The sequence below is a fragment of the Stegodyphus dumicola genome, chromosome 12 (assembly GCF_044657685.1).
Source record: "Stegodyphus dumicola isolate Sdum_Otavi_A_Nest chromosome 12, ASM4465768v1".
Classification (NCBI taxonomy): Eukaryota; Metazoa; Arthropoda; class Arachnida; order Araneae; family Eresidae; genus Stegodyphus; species Stegodyphus dumicola.
In genome coordinates, this window is record NC_140779.1 from 17,403,010 (window position 1) to 17,422,969 (window position 19,960).

At 34.1% G+C, this 19,960-nt stretch overlaps 1 protein-coding gene across 1 annotated transcript in view; it reads right to left on the minus strand.

The window, feature by feature from the left end:
- The window catches only part of LOC146993506 (uncharacterized protein CG3556-like), a 34,841-nt gene extending 15,217 nt beyond the window's left edge, over positions 1 to 19,624 (minus strand). The window contains exons 1-4 of the mRNA XM_085827506.1: positions 19,481 to 19,624; positions 8,657 to 8,806; positions 2,338 to 2,578; positions 1,974 to 2,224 (exon numbers count right to left, since the gene is read on the minus strand). Of these exons, the coding sequence (XP_085683632.1) occupies positions 1,974 to 2,224; positions 2,338 to 2,578; positions 8,657 to 8,806; positions 19,481 to 19,547 (709 nt within the window). The 5' untranslated portion in view covers positions 19,548 to 19,624. The remainder of the gene's footprint in view (positions 1 to 1,973; positions 2,225 to 2,337; positions 2,579 to 8,656; positions 8,807 to 19,480) is intronic.
- Positions 19,625 to 19,960: the final 336 nt, after the last annotated feature.

Genomic DNA, 19,960 nt, shown 5'->3' on the forward strand with positions numbered 1-19,960 from the left:
AAATTAGTTGTTTCGTTAGAATTACATCATAAGCTAAGAACAATACTCAGTTATTAGAAATATCTCAGTCTCTATTAGACAATTTTTTTTTTATCATAAGCAAAATCCCACATAAAAATAATTAATATATTCGGTAAGAACAGAATTAGACGAGATCCTTATTTTAGAAAAAATATTCCCCGATATTCTCATAGTATTGTAAAAAACAATAAAAATAACAACAAAACAAAAAACTGTCGATATTTGTGCCAATTGATATATATAAAAGAAAACATCAATAGAAAAATGCATAAATGAGTATATTATTTTAGATTAAATCTTTGTTTAATAATCAGATTCAAAATCAAAAGTAAAAAGTAAATTTATATATTTTGTATTAAAAAGTTAATTTGAAAATCAAGAGTAAAGTTAATATTTTATTTTAGATTAAAACATTCTTTTATAATCAAACTCAAAATCAAAAGTAAAAATAAATTTGTACTTTCTTTTATATTAAAACGTGAATTTCAATATCAAAAGTAAAATCGAAATTTATACATTCTTTTATATCAGTAAGTTCACTCAAAAATATCTATTTATATACAAATTTAGGAACAGTCAGGAAGAAAATGAATATTAACGTACTTGACTGCAAAATTTAAAACGAAATGGCTGGAAATGTAAATGTATTCAGTGTGGGAATATAAAAGTGTTGCCGTAAAAGTGGTTGGTGAAGGGTAGTTCTGTATTAGAGATATGGTAGCTTTAAATTGGCGAGAAAATCTCTCGATTAAATAATATTATACATACAACACACACACATGAAAAGGACGTAGAAATGTTGTTGGCGTAGAACATTAAACGATAAATCCGTAATGAACAGAAAACTTGGGACTGAAGGTAGATTAAATATCATCTTTATTTCAATTGATATTTGCAGCCATAATTTACTTGACTCTCTAAACTTGTGCTTATTTTACAAAAACGTTTTTCTAATTTTTTCATAACAGTATTAATATATTTTTATCAAGCTCCTTTTGATATTTTCTCGTAGGCTGCTATTAAAACGTATCAATGATGGACTTTGGAATAATAAGATGTAAGCATCAATTGCTTGTCGTTTTAATTTTAAGTAATAGGCAGCTACATACAGCAAACAATTAAACTGATCTTGAAAAATATCTGATAAACATTTGCGGGAAAACATTACGTATCCTGCTTCTATTCTTAATAAAAACTCTGATGTGGAATTCTCATGACATCCTTGTACGACCGATTAAATTATACACATTTTATTGCTAAATTTAATTTAAGCTTATTTCCTCGAATTTCATTAGAAATATATTTCTCATTCAATGAATTTAGTTGTCACTTCTAGGCAAGGAGAAAATATATATACAAACTCAAAACATCTTCTTTAAAGATTGTCAAACACAGAAATATAAAAATCCAACTACAGTTTAAAAAAGGGGATTTTTGCAATGGATATTAGAGTTCCTATGCAAAAACAGGCAGTTCGGCCTGCGGGCAGGTAGATTGATTTTTCAGTGAAAATTGGAAGTTTAATTTTGGTCCCACTCGGCAAAAAGGCATTGAAGTTGATGAAACACATTGACTTAATTCACTATTCTACTAAATGTTTAAAATATAAGAAAATGGCGGCCATGTTAGGCTTAGCGACACTTAAACTTTTAAAGTAATGATAATCCTAAAACTACTTTATGCAGGTTAACTAAAGGCATAAAAATCCTAAACGGAACGTCAGAACAACATAATTCAATCACTTTTACGGTAGCAAATGCACAATTTACCAACATACAAGAATAAAAAAAAAAAAAAAAAAGAGCTCAACAAGACGGGTGGAGAGAGCGGAAAGAACTGTTAATTTTGCATGGTTATTTATCTAGTAGTAGCCTATGACTCAAATGTTCATTTATTTGGTATTATCTTTTCTGTGATACTAAATAAATAGCTAAAGTATAATGTTTTGCTACCTGTCCAGAATTGGCGTTGTTTGCTCGAAAACATCTCGATAAGCTTCTCAACATCTCGGGAAGAGATATGTTCTCCGGCATTGCAGAGAGCGAGTATTGCGAACGGATTTGTCGAATTTTGTGAATCCACGCGTTTTCTTAGCTCCCTTACCAGGTCTACTACATAGAAGTTTCTGGGATTAATGCAAGACACGAGGAAAGCATTGATGAATGCAGCCAATTCCCTATTTGAAACATCTTCAATTTGTTTCCTAAAAGAGCAATGTATAAATCATTATTTATATTTATATAACAAATAAAATATAACTACTTTATAACTTAAATAAAAGTATAACAAAATAAAGATAATACAGGTGCAACTTACAGAGCAAGTCTTGATAAGAACTGGAGACTGAGTTCGTAAGGAATGGCGGGCTGCTGTTGAAGGACACCAGAAAATGAGTCTCTTTCTGGTTTCTCAGCAAGGTATAAAGCAACAGCTATTCTGTTCAGTTCCGGACCCCATTTTCCTATTGAGGAATTATGCTTCGACTGCGCCAAAAGGTATTTAATAGCCCTTTGCTTTGAAGTATTTATTCCTTGTATTGTTCCGTCATACGCATTTGCTGAAAAATAATTATTAGCACATATTCAAAGAAAATGAACTAATAAAAGCATTAAAAATGTTTGCTTCAAATTTACTGCTCTGAAAACTGAAAACATGCTCAAGGATAAAAATTAAAATTTCTGATACATTGGCAACAATTAGCTATATATTACCGAAAGCGGTATTTCTGCTTAGTCTCATGTTTTGCTATGAGTACACATGCAGATCTTTTGAGTTTTTAATTTAAGACATTGTGCAAAGATTTCAAGTTTAGTCGTGTTTTGCGCACCACCAGTTATGGCCGGATGAAGAGATAGTCCATGTTTCCTACACTCTGGTTTTTAGATGCTATCTGCTTTGATATATTACAGTCGTCCCTCAGTTATCGCGGTTAATAGGGACAAGAACCGGCCGCCATAAGTGTAACACCGCGAAGTAATGTCCCCCTCTCATTTTTAACATGCGTATATTTTTTTTTGTATGTATAATATCAATAAGTGTATATCAAACCATATGTAAGTGCATATGTTATCATTAGAAGAATATTAAAGAATAGTTTCAAACATATAAATAAAATATTAATAGCATATATAACATACGTAAAATAGTGTATAAATAATATAAATATGATACGTGTGTGTGTGTAACATACGTAGATGTAACTGAAGTGTACATACTGTAAATATGTTCTTAGAACTCTTTTATTCTTCTAACAACTTTTCTTTTATAACAAGGTACGTAACTCACCTCTGACGATAGCTTCTCTTCGCTTGATCTTCATAAATGTCGATGAAACACCTGGGCAGTAGAATGGAGGTGAAGAAGATGAAGATGATTTACTGCACAGGTTTAATGAGAGCTTAACTGCTCCTCAGATGACGTCTCATCGTCAGGTGCCAGGGGCGCTGGATCGTCGCGGGCAGCTTCGGATAGAACTGGGGTAGGTGCAGGAGGAGCTTCTGCAGAACGTTTTCGGCGCAGAAGGAACATCGTGATGGGAAGTTGTGATCGTTGTTGGTTTTTCTGAGCAGAGATGCCTTTGTACTACGCCATTACACCATCAATACGGTTACTGAATTCTACGACTCTGACCATGTTGTCGTCGATTTCTTGGGCCCTTTGTTGAAGAGTCCGTGTAGGAGCTAATTCCTCTAATTTCGAAGGATGGCACTTAATAATATGTGCTGCGCTCGTAGATTTCGTCGAAATGAATAGGACTTCGAACATTCCAAACTCAAAAAATTTTCTTCCGTAATAATCGCACTACATATAAAACACAACTTTAATTGCCAATCTTATGATATATCGGCAAAAGTGTATAACAGATGCCAGCCTATTACGCTAACGAATCATATCACTGCGCATGTCGAGTATGCATTAAATGTGTCGAGCTCCACCGAAATCCCAATGATTAACGCTATCAGGGAGCATTGTAGAAAAACAATTTACTTCAAAAAATATGTATTCTTAAAGAAGGAAAGCTTCGCAGCAGCAGGGGTGGCTTCCCTTCGAACGAAAAGGGAAACAGCTGCGCATGCGTGAAATATCTGTCGCCAAACAGCGCCAAAGCTCGAAGCCGATGTCGAAGTTCGAACAGGTTCGACGGTCACGTTTATCAAGAGTTTGAAGCTGTGTGACTCCATTTTTCCCCCTCCATATTGACGGATATAAAATCAGACATCAAACTGCGATATGGATAATGCAAGTTCAACAGCCAGTGAAAGTGAAACTTCACCTAATTTTCTTATTCATCTTAACCCGTGTTCCTCAATTTCCTGTACATGTCGCGGAGGAGAAAATCTCGCCCAGGTCCGGTACATCACAGAGATGGGGAAATTCTCGCCAACCGGTTCCGTCGCCAAATCCCTTGGCGAATTTTTTCTCTTCTTTCTAGCTAGCGACGTAGAAGACAAACTGGTTTACATTACGTCTATGGAGCCTTTCCTTCTTTACATAGACGTTCTTTGCATCTACTGCCATCAAACTTTGGGCTTCGCTCAGCTACAGATTTAAGAAAGTGTCCGCTGTATTCCGATGTGCGTGCACAGATTGATATACACCTACTTTCAAACTTTACCGTAAGCTCATATAAGCTAGCGTACTCGTGTCAATAAAATCCTGAGTTTGAGGCAACAACCCAGGCAGGATTATTTGTATCACCTCGGCATCAGAGTTTTTTCCATACAATAAGTATACACCTTGTACTTTCCTCAATATAAATGCAGTCAGTGTTTCAATCTTAGTTACATATATTTCAAACAGTTCCGCTTCTAATCTTGACGACCTATCTTACACCACGGGAAATGCTTTCATAATCATCGCGGTTTTAAATACCTTGTAACACGTGAAGTCGCCAGCGGAAAATCTGTGGTTTTAGCCATTACAAAGCTGATGCTGATAATCTTTCCTTCTTGAAATCGCACGTGTATTTCGATATTAAAATGGTCGTAATTGCTTCTCAAGTGCGGCCAGCCTTCTTCAGAATGACGCCAACCTTTTGTTTAGCCGTTAAATATTTAGTTTTATTTATGAGTGTAAAAATCGGCTTTTATTCAAATTTTGGTATGTATAACATTTTCTTATTTAATTTGTAAAACACGTATACAAAATTATCTAAATCTAGATATATGCATAAATTTATTTTTCGAATTTTGGAAAGGAGTAAAAAAGGATTTTCTAGTAAGGGTAAATGAAGGATCATTAAACATTGACATGGTAAAATTCCTAACATTTCCTATGGTGTGTAATAGTTGGTTATTTTCATAAAAGCATTTTGGAATTTAGATTCAACATTTGCTATAAGTTGAACGTCAAAGCGCTTCTTCATAAATTTTGAAAGCTCTCTTTATATTTATATCGTCCTGTATTGCAAGAGGTTTTGAATAAAGCGATAAAAAGCTTTTATGCAGCAGTCAGTATTGAATAGTCTGAATTTAATTAAAAAGAATTCGTGAAAAACAAAGTTATGGATAAAGGCCAATGAATCAAACCCTAAGTTTGTTAACAATCGAAATAATAAATTAAAACATATACCGTATATTACAGCGTATAAGTTGATTGCCCCGAGTTTCGAGAAAAATTTTCGGAAAAACAAATTTGCCGCCGCCGATGTACCTGATAAAATTACACTCGCGCTTTAGCGAATTTTTGTTTACTTCCATTTTAGCACATGGATAAAATTTTAAAATGTATACAAAATTTTCAAAGAATTTCATTCGAATCCTTCAAATTTCCATCCAAATCTGCAAATAAATCCTGAAATTTTTTTTCAGTCATTAGCGAATCATCATAAATTTCATCACTCGACTCATCACAGATAGTGTTATTATCGTCGCTTGGAAAAATTGCATCATCTTCTGTGCCCTCTTAGTTATCGGAAATGCAACACGTTTTGAATGATTTAATTATAATTTCAGCTGGAATCATGTCCCAAGCATCTTTCACCCCCGCAGTGCAGTAACACTTAGTCCAGCTTCCTAATATTGTCGATTTTGGCTTAAGAGTAAGCCAATCGGATTGTATCCATTCAGTCCAATGCTTGCGCATATTCATTTTGAACGGCTGGTTTAGGCTAACATCCAGTGTCGTAAAATGGCTGTCAGCCCTCCTGGAATAACAGAAAGTGTTGTTTTTAATTTTCTGCATGCTTTTTTACAACTTCTGAACGATGCGGTCGAAAGATATCCCAAATTAAAAGCGAAGGTTTCCCTAAAAGTGCACCTGGTTTTTGCACCATACATTTTGAAACCAATCAATTGTTAGGGTATCGTCCACCAACCATTTTCCTGGACGCGTGCAAGAACACCTGCCGAAAATGCTGTCTTTTTCGGTAACGTTTTTCGCTTGAAAATAATCATGGGAAGCAACTTATTACTGTACGGATTTTAAGTTTTACTAACGTTTACTGTCCTTTAATTTTAAAACTTTACTGTGCACTCTTGTTTATCACTTCTGGCCAGAATAAACGCGGTTAGTTTTAGTATGCAAATTGAGCTTGCAAACTGTTAAATATTTAATTTGTGGCTTTTAGCCAAGAAGGAGTTAGAGAGAGGGAGACTTCTGGCCACGCGCGCTTATTTCACACGCGCTTTTCAGTCAGTTGCTGTCCACCTTTAAGGCCAAAATTTAGTTTTCTTGATACTGAAGACGTATTGTAGTTTCCCCGCATTTTGCGTACTACATACGCGAAGGCCAATCTTAGCGCTACTAGTCTTTGCAAAGTATTTTAGCTCTTATTTAAATTTAGTTAGTTTGTAGTTCTTATTTTTTACGCTTTAGACCATAAGTGCTGGTCTTTGTATCCCGAAGTACGAGAGCAGCTGTAAACTATGAAGAAAATAAAGGATAGTAAAACCCTTCTCACTGGTGTTGTATCTTCTACACTTTTAGGAACGTAGTTTTTAGTAAACTCGCTGTTCATACTCAGGACACCACATGTTTGCCAAAGCAATTAGAAGAAATAGTAGTCCTGATGTTACCATTTGCTAAACAGGTAAGAACTAGTGTGAAACGAGTTTTCTCATGCCCAGTTGTTTTTACGTGAATTGTTTCTTCACCCTTTTTAATCAGCAGTGAAATTTTCAAGGGAGATCAAAAGTCATGGAGGTTTCATCCATGTTTACTATTTGGGACATTTCAAAATTAGTTATTTTTCTTTTTTCAATTACATACTTCTGGAAGTTTATTAATTTATCTTCGAGTTGACTCAGCAATTTCTGTGAAATTTGGTACGATGGCGCAACATAGTCCATAATGATTCATGAATCTCATGCACTAATGTTGTGATGCACGAAAAGAGTTATTTACAGGTGCAAATTCTTCATCTTTCGCGAGTTTCATGGCTCGCAAATGTATCGCAGTTCGGGTTATGACATAACCTTGCCGTCTGTACCTTTTTCCAGTTTTCGGAAAGACGTCGATCCGTGACGCAGGGCCTTTTCAGGTTTAAGAGTTTTCTTTAAATACAGGCACATTTTTCCTCCAGTCACGAATCATCTTCTCATTCACACCGAACTTACGTGATGCAATACAGTTGTTCGTACTTTCTGCAAATGAAGCTACTTTCTGTTTGAATGTCTAAGGCATTCTCTTTTGTTTTACACAACTCATTGAAAGGAGAACGTGGCTCTGAAAAGATCCGTTTTTTGTACATTCCGCTAAATCAGACATTACGAAAAGCAGGAAAAATGAAAAAATCTCGTCTACGATCAAGATAAATACACAGACCTTCGGTATGGTTACAGTTACTGATTCGATACGGTTATAATAATCAAAGACACAGATATTGTAGAGACTGAATTGCTATGTGACGTCAGATAATGAAATTAAATGGGGAGACTTTTCGAATAAACAGAAAATAAAATCGAAACAAATTTAATAAAAAAACTAATAAATAAAATGGGAAACAAATTAAAATTATGTGTTTTTTCTGTATAAATAATGTATTCAATAATCAAATTCGCTGGCGTGCGATCGATCGGCGGCGGTGTTTTTATTTTTATTTATTTATTTATTTTTAAGGTTCCGCGTATAAGTTGACCCCGTACTTCGAAGTTTGAATTTTTTTTTTTTCCTTAAAATTGTCATCTTATACGCAGGTATATACGGTAGTTATATTGGAATCAAAATAAGTAAAATGTCAATCAGTCATAATAATATTTTAATGGACTGGGTAGAAAGCAAAATTACTAATGACTAAACTTTGATTTAAAATGATAGAATAAAAATTTAAACTTGCAGTTTAAATTTAAATTCATAACGTGATATATTGATGTAGAACTACTTCTAAATTTCAAAAATAAAGAGAGAAAATATTACCCAATTATTGTTAAACATAGAATAGGTAACATTATTGATCTCATACATGCTGCAGTTATTTTCGTCTTTTCCATGACTGCAATCTTTCGTTCCATCGCACACCCATACTTCAGGAATACATTTATCACGACCATAACGATCATAATTGGGTCTACCACAATAAAAGAAGTTTTGGGGGCACTCTCCCACTGTTTAGAAATATAACATACTAATGAGTATTCGTAAGAGATTTTCATGAACGTTTAATAGCAAACAACAAGAAACTGAAAGCTGAACTTACATCTAACTGAGCAGTAACGTTCATCGGAGCTATCTGAACAATCTGTTATTCCATCACAAAAAGAAGTTCTTTTCACACACTGATTGTTATCACATCGGAATTCTTCTCGAAGACATGGTCCATTGAAAAAAGCTTTTTGTCGAAAGTTTCCTGCATTTGTTGATAACAAAAATAAATAATTATAAAAGTAGCATTTTTCTGCATAAACTCACAAATGATTTAATAAGAATTCAAACGAAATTTTTATAAAATAAAAATTCCGTTTATTTTTATAAATCGATCGCGGTCTATGTGTCAGTCGTTAACATGGAGTTAGCGACCGTACCCCGGCGACTCAATTGGTTATCACATCTAGCGACGGTTCGTGACGGACTTTTCTGAGAAACAAGATTCTGGTACCACTGGTTTAAACAGGAGGTTTCCCAGGATAAAAAAGCTCCGCTGGAAGCGAAGTCCCGCCTTAGCTACGGAATATTAGTACCGGATGTACCGGCTACGCGGGATTTTTTAAAATCTTACCTGAAAATATATCGGCACAGCCCTTCTGAAAGCTCGCGTGATCCCAATCTCAGCGATAACTGATTACCTTTTGGTGTTCAAGTCTTTGTATTAAGTGAAAATGGTAACCTAGCTACGTGGGTTTCCTGGAAATGTGCGGGTTCTGAGAACTGTTCCTTTCGACGTCCAGTCCCCTCGTAGCGAAAACATAATATGATTGGGACATAAGATGTTATCACAGGAGAGGGCCATAGCTACACCTTGTAAGATACCATCGTTTTCAAATACGCGACCCTCGGAAAGGATGTGGGTGTTGCCATCTTGGATGACGTAATACACCACAGTTTCATTTTTATTGCAAGGCAACAACGGTTTTCCGCCACCTTGAACCAAAGCTGCTTCAAGAGTACTATACATACAGCTTTGCCTTGAACCAGGCGTTTGGATTGGAACGCCACCATTCTTTTCTTTTTAGTTACATTATTTTTGCTTTCCTACTTTTAATTACATTATTTTTAATCTTCGAACGTATATCTTGTTATTTAATCTGTAATTCTTTTTAATTGACTGAAACTGTAATTCACATATTTATTTTAAATACAGTAAAATTTTAATTAATTACTTTGATGTAAATTTTTCATGAACATTTCATATATAGTGTTACGAATTTGGTATTTAAAAAGCTAATGTTAGTTCAATTATAAATTAAATGGTTTTATTTCTCGCGCAGTGCAGCGCGTGACGAATATTAAAAGAAAGCTAAGGAGGAAAATTAAAAATACAAGAGCGCGTGCATTAAATAAATAAATATCTCTTTTTGATTTCGAGAAAGTACTGGAAAATTCTAGCGCGTGATTTTAAAAACTTATAAAAGGAGGAAAACATCTCAGTTTGTAGTAGTTGCTTAGTTTGTTGTTGTCTAGAAAACTGCTGTTGTTGATTATAGCGAATTCGCGGATTAGCGTTCTTTAGCTGTTTTGAATAACGTTCTATTGTACATTTGAGTAGTTAAAAGATAAATACTGTGAAATATTGTAATACTGCATGATAATTTGAGAAAATTTAAGCATTTTTGTTGTGATAATAATAAATTTTTGTTCATTTTTCATCGGACTTGTACATTCATTTCGTAACGAACCCGTACGCACGCAACAATTTTTGGTGTCAGAAGTGGGATTTGAATGCCAATAACGAGAGCGATGGAAGAGCAATTAAAGCATTTAATATCAGCCTTTGCCTCATTTAAAGAAGAAATGAAATTGGGCCAGGAATCCGTTAAGGACGAAATGAAAGCCGTTCAAGCTGGTCAAGAAGAAATGAAAAGAGAAATTACCTGCATAATAGAAAATAAATTTGAAGCTATGGAAGGCAGAATTGACACAGTTGAAAATAAAGTTGGACAAATTGAAGAAAAAGTTTCTTCTGTAAAAGATCAAATTGAAGAAAGAGTTTCTTCGGTGAAAGAAGAAATAGAAGAAAGAGTTTCTTCTGTAAAAGAACATATAGAAGGAAGAGTTCGTGCCGTCCAACACCAAATCGAACAACAAATTGATGATAGGGTTTCTGCAGTAGCCAAAGAAGTGGATATTTTAAAGAAATTCGTAGCGACGGCAGGGAACAATAGTGATGGTTTTAAATTTTTACCCATGCCTGCTCGTCCCTCTCTGAAGTTATCCACTTATGATGGGAAGACCTCCTGGCAAGTGTATAAAACACAATTTTCTATAGTAGCGGATGCGAATGGATGGGATTCCCAAACTAAGGCCTGTCATCTCGCCGCTTCGCTGAGAGCAGACGCAGCGGATATCCTGCAGACGCTTCCTGAAAACCAAAGACTTGACTTCGAAGCTCTATCCGGCGCATTGGAGCTGCTCTTTGGCGTGAAATGTTTAAAAGACTACAGCAGGCTTCAATGAAAATCCCGTCAACAGAAGCCCACCGAATCACTCCAGGAACTCGCCACGGATATTTAAAGGCTGTCACATCACGCCTTTTCGGAGTGCCCGACAGAAACGAGGGAAATCCTGTCCCTGCAATATTTCATCGATGGCATCCGGGACCCTGAAATACAGAAAGCACTGCGAATGGCAGATGTTAAAGATCTGAAAAGCGCTCTGTTGTACGCCATGAAGTTCGAGGCAGCCCAGCAAGCAACTAGTAGAGATCGCTACCCAGTTAGAGCTGTGCGACTCCATGAGCCAGTGGATCAACTGATGGCTCGTTTAGATGATTTAGCCAGACAAGTCGACGTTTTGATAGGGAGTAGGAGCGAGAAGAAAGTGGCTCTAAGGTGTTGGAGATGGGGTAGTGAAGGTCACCTAAGACGGAATTGCAGAACACCCCAGGGTATGGAATATAAAGCAGATGATTTTACCAGACAAGTCAGTGGCTTGAGACGGAACAGAAGTGAAAAGAAACTAATTTTAAAGTGCTGGAACTGCGGAATTGAAGGCGACATAACGAAGAAACTGCAGAACACCCCGAGGTACGGAAAATAAGACCATTTCCCAGCAACAACGCAGTAAACAAATTAGTGGCCATATCGAGGAACGGAGGTTGCCAGATAATGAAAAACCCTGTTTTAAAGCGCTTAAGATCTCTATAGTGAGTGGCAACAATAACGGACTGTCCATCAATGGGAATATCGATGGAGTTCCTTGCAATAGGATCATTGACACAGGAGCTAATGTTAACATCATTAGGAAAGATTTAGCTGAACAGTTTAAAGATAAACTTATTTGGACGCCATCCTGTGTTACCCTTCAGACTGCGTCTGGTGACAAGATCGACATAACTGGGAAGTTGAACGTAAACATCACGTTTGGAAGTGCCGCCTACCATCACACGGCATATGTGGCGGATATTACAGATCCATGCATACTCGGATTGGACTTTTTAAGGAAATACAATTTTTCCTTAGATTTCAAAAACAATAAGCTGCTTTCAGCATCTGATGGCATGACTATCCATCCTCAAAAGGGATCCTCGCCTGGAAATGTCGACGCCTTGTCCGAAAGATCGAGCTCGGGAAGCTGCCGAAATCATACCAGGGTCGAAAAGAAACTCAAGACTACCAGCTATTCTCCATCCCAGAAGCTCTTCGGTCGAGACCTTCGTCTGCCTTGTGACCGCCTGTTTAGTCGCCCTACGGATGCGCCTTCATCGCCCGAGGAACACATCCAAGATGCCCAGGCCCGGTTTGAGGGGATGCACCGTTCTGCACGAAAGCGAGTCAACTTGGCGACGGAGAAAATGAAGACCATATGCGACACAAGAGCTACTAGACAGAGATCCAACAAAGGAGACAAGGTGTGGTTGTGGAACCCAATTCAACGAAAAGGACTGAGTCCTAAATTACAGTCACCTTCGGATGGTCCATATACAGTACTGAACACGAATGACGTCGTGGTTCGGATCCGTGAGTCTTCGAACTCTTACGACAGGTTAGCTTATTACTATGGCCATAGTACGTAATGTAAATAATTGTAAATAGTATAAGACCATGGTCCTTTATGTTTTTAAATGTATATTTGATTTGATTTGTATTTAGTATTTGATTTGCATTTAGTATTTGATTTGTATTTGAATTGTATTTGATAGCATTCGATTTGTTTTATTTATTGCATTTATTGTTCATCTTGTTTATTATTGTAATGTAATGCTTATTAATGCATGTATGCCACAGTTGTAAGTTTAGCTTCCTGTCCAGGGATTGTACTGCCCGGGACGTGCAGTCCTTGGGAAGGGCGCAGTGTTACGAATTTGGTATTTAAAAAGCTAATGTTAGTTCAATTATAAATTAAATGGTTTTATTTCTCGCGCAGTGCAGCGCGTGACGAATATTAAAAGAAAGCTAAGCAGGAAAATTAAAAATACAAGAGCGCGTGCATTAAATAAATAAATATCTCTTTTTGATTTCGAGAAAGTACTGGAAAATTCTAGCGCGTGATTTTAAAAACTTATAAAAGGAGGAAAACATCTCAGTTTGTAGTAGTTGCTTAGTTTGTTGTTGTCTAGAAAACTGCTGTTGTTGATTATAGCGAATTCGCGGATTAGCGTTCTTTAGCTGTTTTGAATTACGTTCTATTGGACATTTGAGTAGTTAAAAGATAACTACTATGAGATATTGTAATACTGCATGATAATTTGAGAAAATTTAAGCATTTTTGTTGTGATAATAATAAATTTTTGTTCATTTTTCATCGGACTTGTGCATTCATTTCGTAACGAACCCGTACGTACGCAACAATATATATATGTGTATGTCCATTGTATTTACATTTCATGTAAATCTAATGCAGGTGTTTGAATGTGTAATTTTCAGACTTCTGCATGCTCGGAGCAAAGGCACTCAGCATATTATTGATGTTTTTTGCAAATACAATGAAAAATATCACTATAAAATTATATATATCATAAATTTTGATATATGCACAGTAGCGTGTGTGTATGAAGTATTGCAAAGTTAAAAAATTTTGGAAATAATCCGCTTCTTCCGACTTTAATAAAAATTTCATTAGCATCAAAGTCTACATGTTAAATATGATCAAATTGCTTTGAATGATAACAGAATTAAATTGTTAATGCATTGAATCTTCATACATTGATGTCCGACAATACAGAAACTGATTGCACATTGTAAAAGTGTATGTATACACTAGCAGCTTCGCTGCCAGCCTTCGTATGGCTTTTAAATGTACCGGGAAAATGGCTGAAGGAAACACTAAAAGTTAAATTTTGAAACTGCGTAGAATTTTACTCTGCAGACTAACTACATATAAAAAAAAGTTATTACGTATAACAAAATTACAATGAAATAAGCAATATCTCTTAATACAAATATTAATTATCCTAATAAATAAATTAACCAACTTCCCTTTGCAAAATCTTAAGAACTCAAATGGTATAAATGTGGTTAAGAACTTTGTTTCCTAAAAGAAATCACTCAAAACTTTTCAATACCTTAAAAACAGTGAAATGAGCAATAAATAACATAAAAGAATACAAAAAAAAACAAAAAATTCTGAAAAGCAAAGTATAATTAATGACATTTTATCTTATATTTTCAAGAAAAAAAAATTACAATGATATAAGCTGTATCCCTTAATACAAATATTAATTATCCTAATAAAAAATTAACCAACTTTTCGTTGAAGAAAAACTTTTCAATCTCTTACAAACAGTGAAGTAAGCAAATATATATATATATTACATGAAAGAACCTCAAAAAAACAAAAACTTCCACTCAGAATTTTACTCTGCAGAACAATTTTATAAAAAAAATGTATTATTTACATAAAAAATGACAATGATATATGCTAATCTCTTAAAAATAGTGACATAAGAAATACGATGAAAAATTTTTGCCAAACCCATATCTCTAAAAGAATGAAACTATTCAAAATGATGTGATTTCATCAAAAATCTATCAATAACAATAAGACAGGAAAATTGTTGCCAAAATCACATTTTTAAAGATGTGAGAAGTGTACTCAGAAGCTTCATTTAAAAATATTTATTAAAAATACAAAATATTATCATTTTTCCAAAACTCTTTTTGTAAAAGCAGTCGCGAGGATGGAAGTTTAACGTTTCCAAAAATCAAAGAAAAATAAACTGTACATTTTTAAAAATAAACTTTTTTCGAAAAAAATCCCGTTCGAAAGGTGTTAAGCTCCCTTTGTTAAATAAATTCATATTTAATCGATTTATTAAAACACGAAATTTATTTTAAGTTTGTAGAATAGCTAAGTGCCTACGTTTCATGACGATGTGAAAATGGAGTGTGTAGAGTAAAATCTCACTTTCCTATAGCCCATTATGTCTCAAAATGACGCGATTTCGTCACAAAACATAAAATAAAAATATTCTAATTCGAATTTGGAAAAAATCGCTTCGAGGTGCATTGGATCTTGTTTAGATGCACCTATGTACAAAATTTTGTAGCCGTGGGTCTATTAGCTTACGCGCAGCGCGAACGAAAGACACACACACAGACAGACTCTTTTATTATATGTAGAGAAGAAGAAATTATAAAGATTTCACATGAATAAAAAATATATGGAAAATTATTAGCCCAGAAGGGTTATTAATTTCGTTTTGGCATTTTGTCTCTATTCACTATAAATGTTGGTTCACTTTTCAAAATGTTGCCACCAAATATTAGCCCTGCATTATATTTAAATAAATTAAATAATGAAGAATCTGCGCGAATGTAGGTATGTTTGTCGCACTGTGCAAAAGCAACGGTACCTAAAGACATAAATTTTGAATATAAAATAGTTCTCCATTCAAATATGGGCATCTGGAAGCCGAAATTCGATTTGGAATTTATTTTACTATCTAATTCGTATTTTGTAAAAACATTTATGAGTTCTTGATTAAGAAACGCAACGATTTCAAAGCGGCAATGGCAACACTGTACGGGAAAAAAAAAAAAAAAAAAAAAAAAAAGACATTTTTATCTCCAGCGCGCGAGACTGTGTATCGGAAATTCTAAAGATATGGTCTTTAAAATTATTTTGAGATATTGCTTTTGAGATGAATTCTATGGTTTAAATGCGAAGAACATGATATTTAATAAATAAAGGTAACACACAAAACGCTAAAAAACGCGTAATATAAAATCCGAAAGCTTCATTTTTTTTCTCTTTTCTACACTATTAGTTTTATATTTATTTGTTATTGTTACGTAATTTTTTTTCAATGAAATATTTTTAAATGAAAGATCTTCTACACGAAATTAAAAAAAAAAAATTTTCGTGAAGACAGTGGCGTAGCTTAAAAGCACAAATGCGAGTTTGTGACTGAAATTTATTTAACTACATAGGTGTGGTGATAAAAAACTTCCCCTGCTATACGAACCCCTAATAGCTTATCCGCTCATTTCAGATGTTGTTATTTCAAGGTATGTGCTCCAGACTGAGATGATTTAAAACAATAGAGCTCTCCTGCTTACGGTTATAGTGAAAACATTTTGGAATTTTAGAATGGCAACACTCACATTTTTCCGGCACAAACTGATCAGCGCATGACCAATTTTTCTCTTTCATCTCTTGTGATGACACTGATCCATTGCGGTGCTCTTCTTTGCAAATGTTTCAGCCAGCAATTTTCGCCACACATGTATCGTTCCAGCGCTTTTTACGTTTTTTCAATGCGCGAATCTGTTTTCGCAGAGAAAAATATATTTCACAGTTTTATTTCTTTACTGTTTGGGAAGATGCAAGCGAAAGGTGGAAGGGCAGTCTCTTAGAACTTTTACAATTTATTCCAAAATAGTCTTCAAGACGAAATACCAAATACTGCAACTGTACCTCGAATTTTCCTCACAATTGCTGTATTACTAATCGCAAGAGGAGTTTTTCTATATACAAATGTTAAGAAGCATCAAAGAGTGAGGGTCTTTTATTTAATAAATGCAAGATACAAGTCTAGAGAAGAGGAGCTGGAATGGAGACACTTCTAAAATGTTATCGACGAATTTGCTAACAGAAGAACAGGGAAAATTACACTTTAAAATGTTGAAATTACACCTTTATTTCAAAAATCAACAATTAATTACATTTTATTTATTTCACTGTATATCGTTTTTACATTTCATAATTTTGTGTGTGTGTGTGTATAGAAAATGGCGGCCAAAGAACTAAGTATGCCAAACTACTTGAAACTAGTATAATGAGTTTCGTATTTTAATGTAAATATTAAAAATGAAATTTTTAACTATTAAATCATTTTATAAATTTATTTCATTATTAATTTTAGTAGTGTAAGTTCGAGAGTTATGATTTCTAATACATTTCTTATTGAATTAATAAATTTCATCTTCTAAGGCATAAAAAAATATATTAGAAAGAAGAATCAAATTAGTTGTATACCAGTTGTTAAATTACTATGTCAAAAAGTTTGGTTTAACTGTTAGTCCCGTATCGGATATTAGTACCGAAACGGTCTTTTGCGTTCATCAATTTAATCAGAGAATCATTTCTCAAGTTGTTGCCACCAAATGTTATCGCCCAGTATTATATTTAAAAAAAAAATAAATAATGAAGAATCTGCATAAATGTTTCTCGCATTGTGAAAAAACAAAGGTACCTAGAGCCATTAAACTTTTAATAACATAATCCTACTACCGAACATCGGCATTAGGAAGTCCGAATTTTGAATTTCGAATTTGTTTCATTATTTATTTCATATTTTGTGAAACTTTTAACGATTTTTTGATTAATGAACTCAACAATTTCAATTTTTACTCCAGCGCGCGAAACTGTCTGTCGAAAATTCTAAAGATATGCTGTGTTTAAATATTTTGTGGTTTGTGCTGTTGAATCGAATTTTATGTGGCGTAAACGTCAAGAACGTGATATTTAATAAATACACTAAACACAGAAAACTTTAACAATAAAAAGACAAAAAAAAAAAAAAAAAAAAAAAAAGGGTTTTGCAAAGCTATCTTGGTGAGAAACTTGAACATTGATACCATGAACTGAGAAACGACTGGAAAAATGAAAAACAGAAAAATGTATGTCAACATTTAACGCTGCATCGGGAATTCTAAAAGTATCCTGCTATGCTGTTTTTAAAATTTTTGTAATTTTGCTGTTGAATAGTACATGGTATAAGTGCAAAGAAAATAAAGTTTAATAATAAAGCTAAAAAGACAACAAAAAAAGGGTTAGTACCAGTGAATGTAACAGCAGACAGCGAGCTCAGAGAAAAGGTAAAACAAACACTTTCGGGCGAGCATTAAAATCTAAAACCTTTCAGATATATTTTTTTCTTCCTTTAGATATAAACACAACACTCTTAGCGATCTTTTCCTATTATTTATTACTGCGCGCATTAGCATGCTCACGAAATTAATGTAATTTAAGTAACATAAGTAATAAATATTTATAGCGTAATAAAATACTAGAAAGCCCGGCGGTCATACGAAATGACCGCTGTTCTAGAAATTATAAACTGTAATTAAAATAATTTGTGTAAAGGTGTCTGCTAATTCAAACTGAATTAATCTGAATTAGTTTATTTACTGCACAAAATGAACTCTTGTTTAAAATGCAAAGTGTAAATACTTGATCCCACTCTGGCAAGAATACTAAATAACAAATATCCTCGTGAACAGATTCCGCGGAATAAAGATATATAATTGCAGTTGTAAACCAGTTCAAAGACAGATGATTTCCAATGCAAACAAATGTTCACGTTCCCCCTGACACGCTCAATTTGCGTTTAGCTGAAAATTCAGTTTAAAATACAAAAGCAGATTTAATAATTTTAAAAGAAAATGCATTTATTGGCAACATTGTATTTCATATCTACTTTTGGGAACAATAAAAGAAAATTCTGAACTTGGATTTGAAAACCAAATGTATGAGAAACCATTGGCAAGTACAGTAACGCAAGCAACCAATAAACTATCGGCGGCAAACACTTAAGCCGCATATATATAAGATAAGTACAAAAGTAATGAGTAAGGTAATAATATGATATAATGTAAATTACTATAACCATGCGCCTGACGATACACATGGTTGTAATAAGCTACTTTTGACGAATTGCAGCGTTCATTGCAACACAAAGGTGATAATAGTTTGTAAATCCTCTGCAAGCACTGCAGTTTTGAACAAAGTTGGAAAACATATATACATTCGGAGAACCGTAATTGCAAAAAAATTTTAAACACTGCTTTTTATTTTGCATTAGGCTGAAACCTTCAGACGATCTTAGCGGACCATGTTGTGCCAAGATATATATAAATTCGATAATTTAATTTCGGGTTAGATTAAATGTAATGTAGATTAATGTAATGTTTCAAAATCTGTTTCAAAATGCAACGTAAAGTTTCATTGATAAGGAAAATATAAACAAACACGCTCATGCGAAGATTTCGTTATGATGAATTCAACATAAGTGTAATAACATTTTTCTAAACGATATTATTAATACAAGAAATACGTAAATCGTTTTTTAAAGTACCTTAATAACACCTTTCTTATACAAGTAATATTCAGTTTTCGTTATGAATTGCTCGCATGTACTGCACTTAAGTATTTTACATTTTCTGTTGAAGCTGGTCATATGACTGGAGTCAATATGAAAGTAATCAATAAATTTCATCACGGGTAATCGAAAATATACATTTTATGCTCCAGTAAAATAGTTAAATTGCAATGCATTTTATCCTTAAATATCCCTGGACTCCTTTGACTAAATTTCCCTTAACAAAAGTAAACTGTTTGCCAATGCCATGTACCAAGCTGTCGTTTACGTAGTGTAGAAATCTTCGGATAGAAAAATACTTATAAAATTAATTTAAAATCTTACCTGCATAAGCGCAATTAAAGAAAATTAAAACCACTGCGAAAAGCTGCGGCAGATGTCGTTGAAGCATGTCTATATTTTTTCTTCGTCGGGCAATGAATAAGTATCAAAAATGGACAGGCTTATCGGTAAAAGAAGCCAGTCCTTAAAAGTGGCTTGAGCAATCAAATGTAAACTAAGATAATCTATCTTAGATAAATTTAGCTTAAAATGTAGACCTAAGCATTTTATGAGTGGATATTTTAAGTATGTGGACTTTGGACTCATTCATAAGATATTGCTCAGCTCTTTCGTTCCTTCTATCCGAACGGTGTTTAAAAAAAAAAAAAAAAAAAATCGATTTTCCATTTTACTATGGTTACATTCCAAAAACAGAAACTTGGTGAATTTTATTCGAGCATTTAAAGTAATTAGTGGCTAATGTTCGATCTTCTACTTTGGTACGTTGCAGGACTTGACACGACTTACTCGCATTTTGCAAAT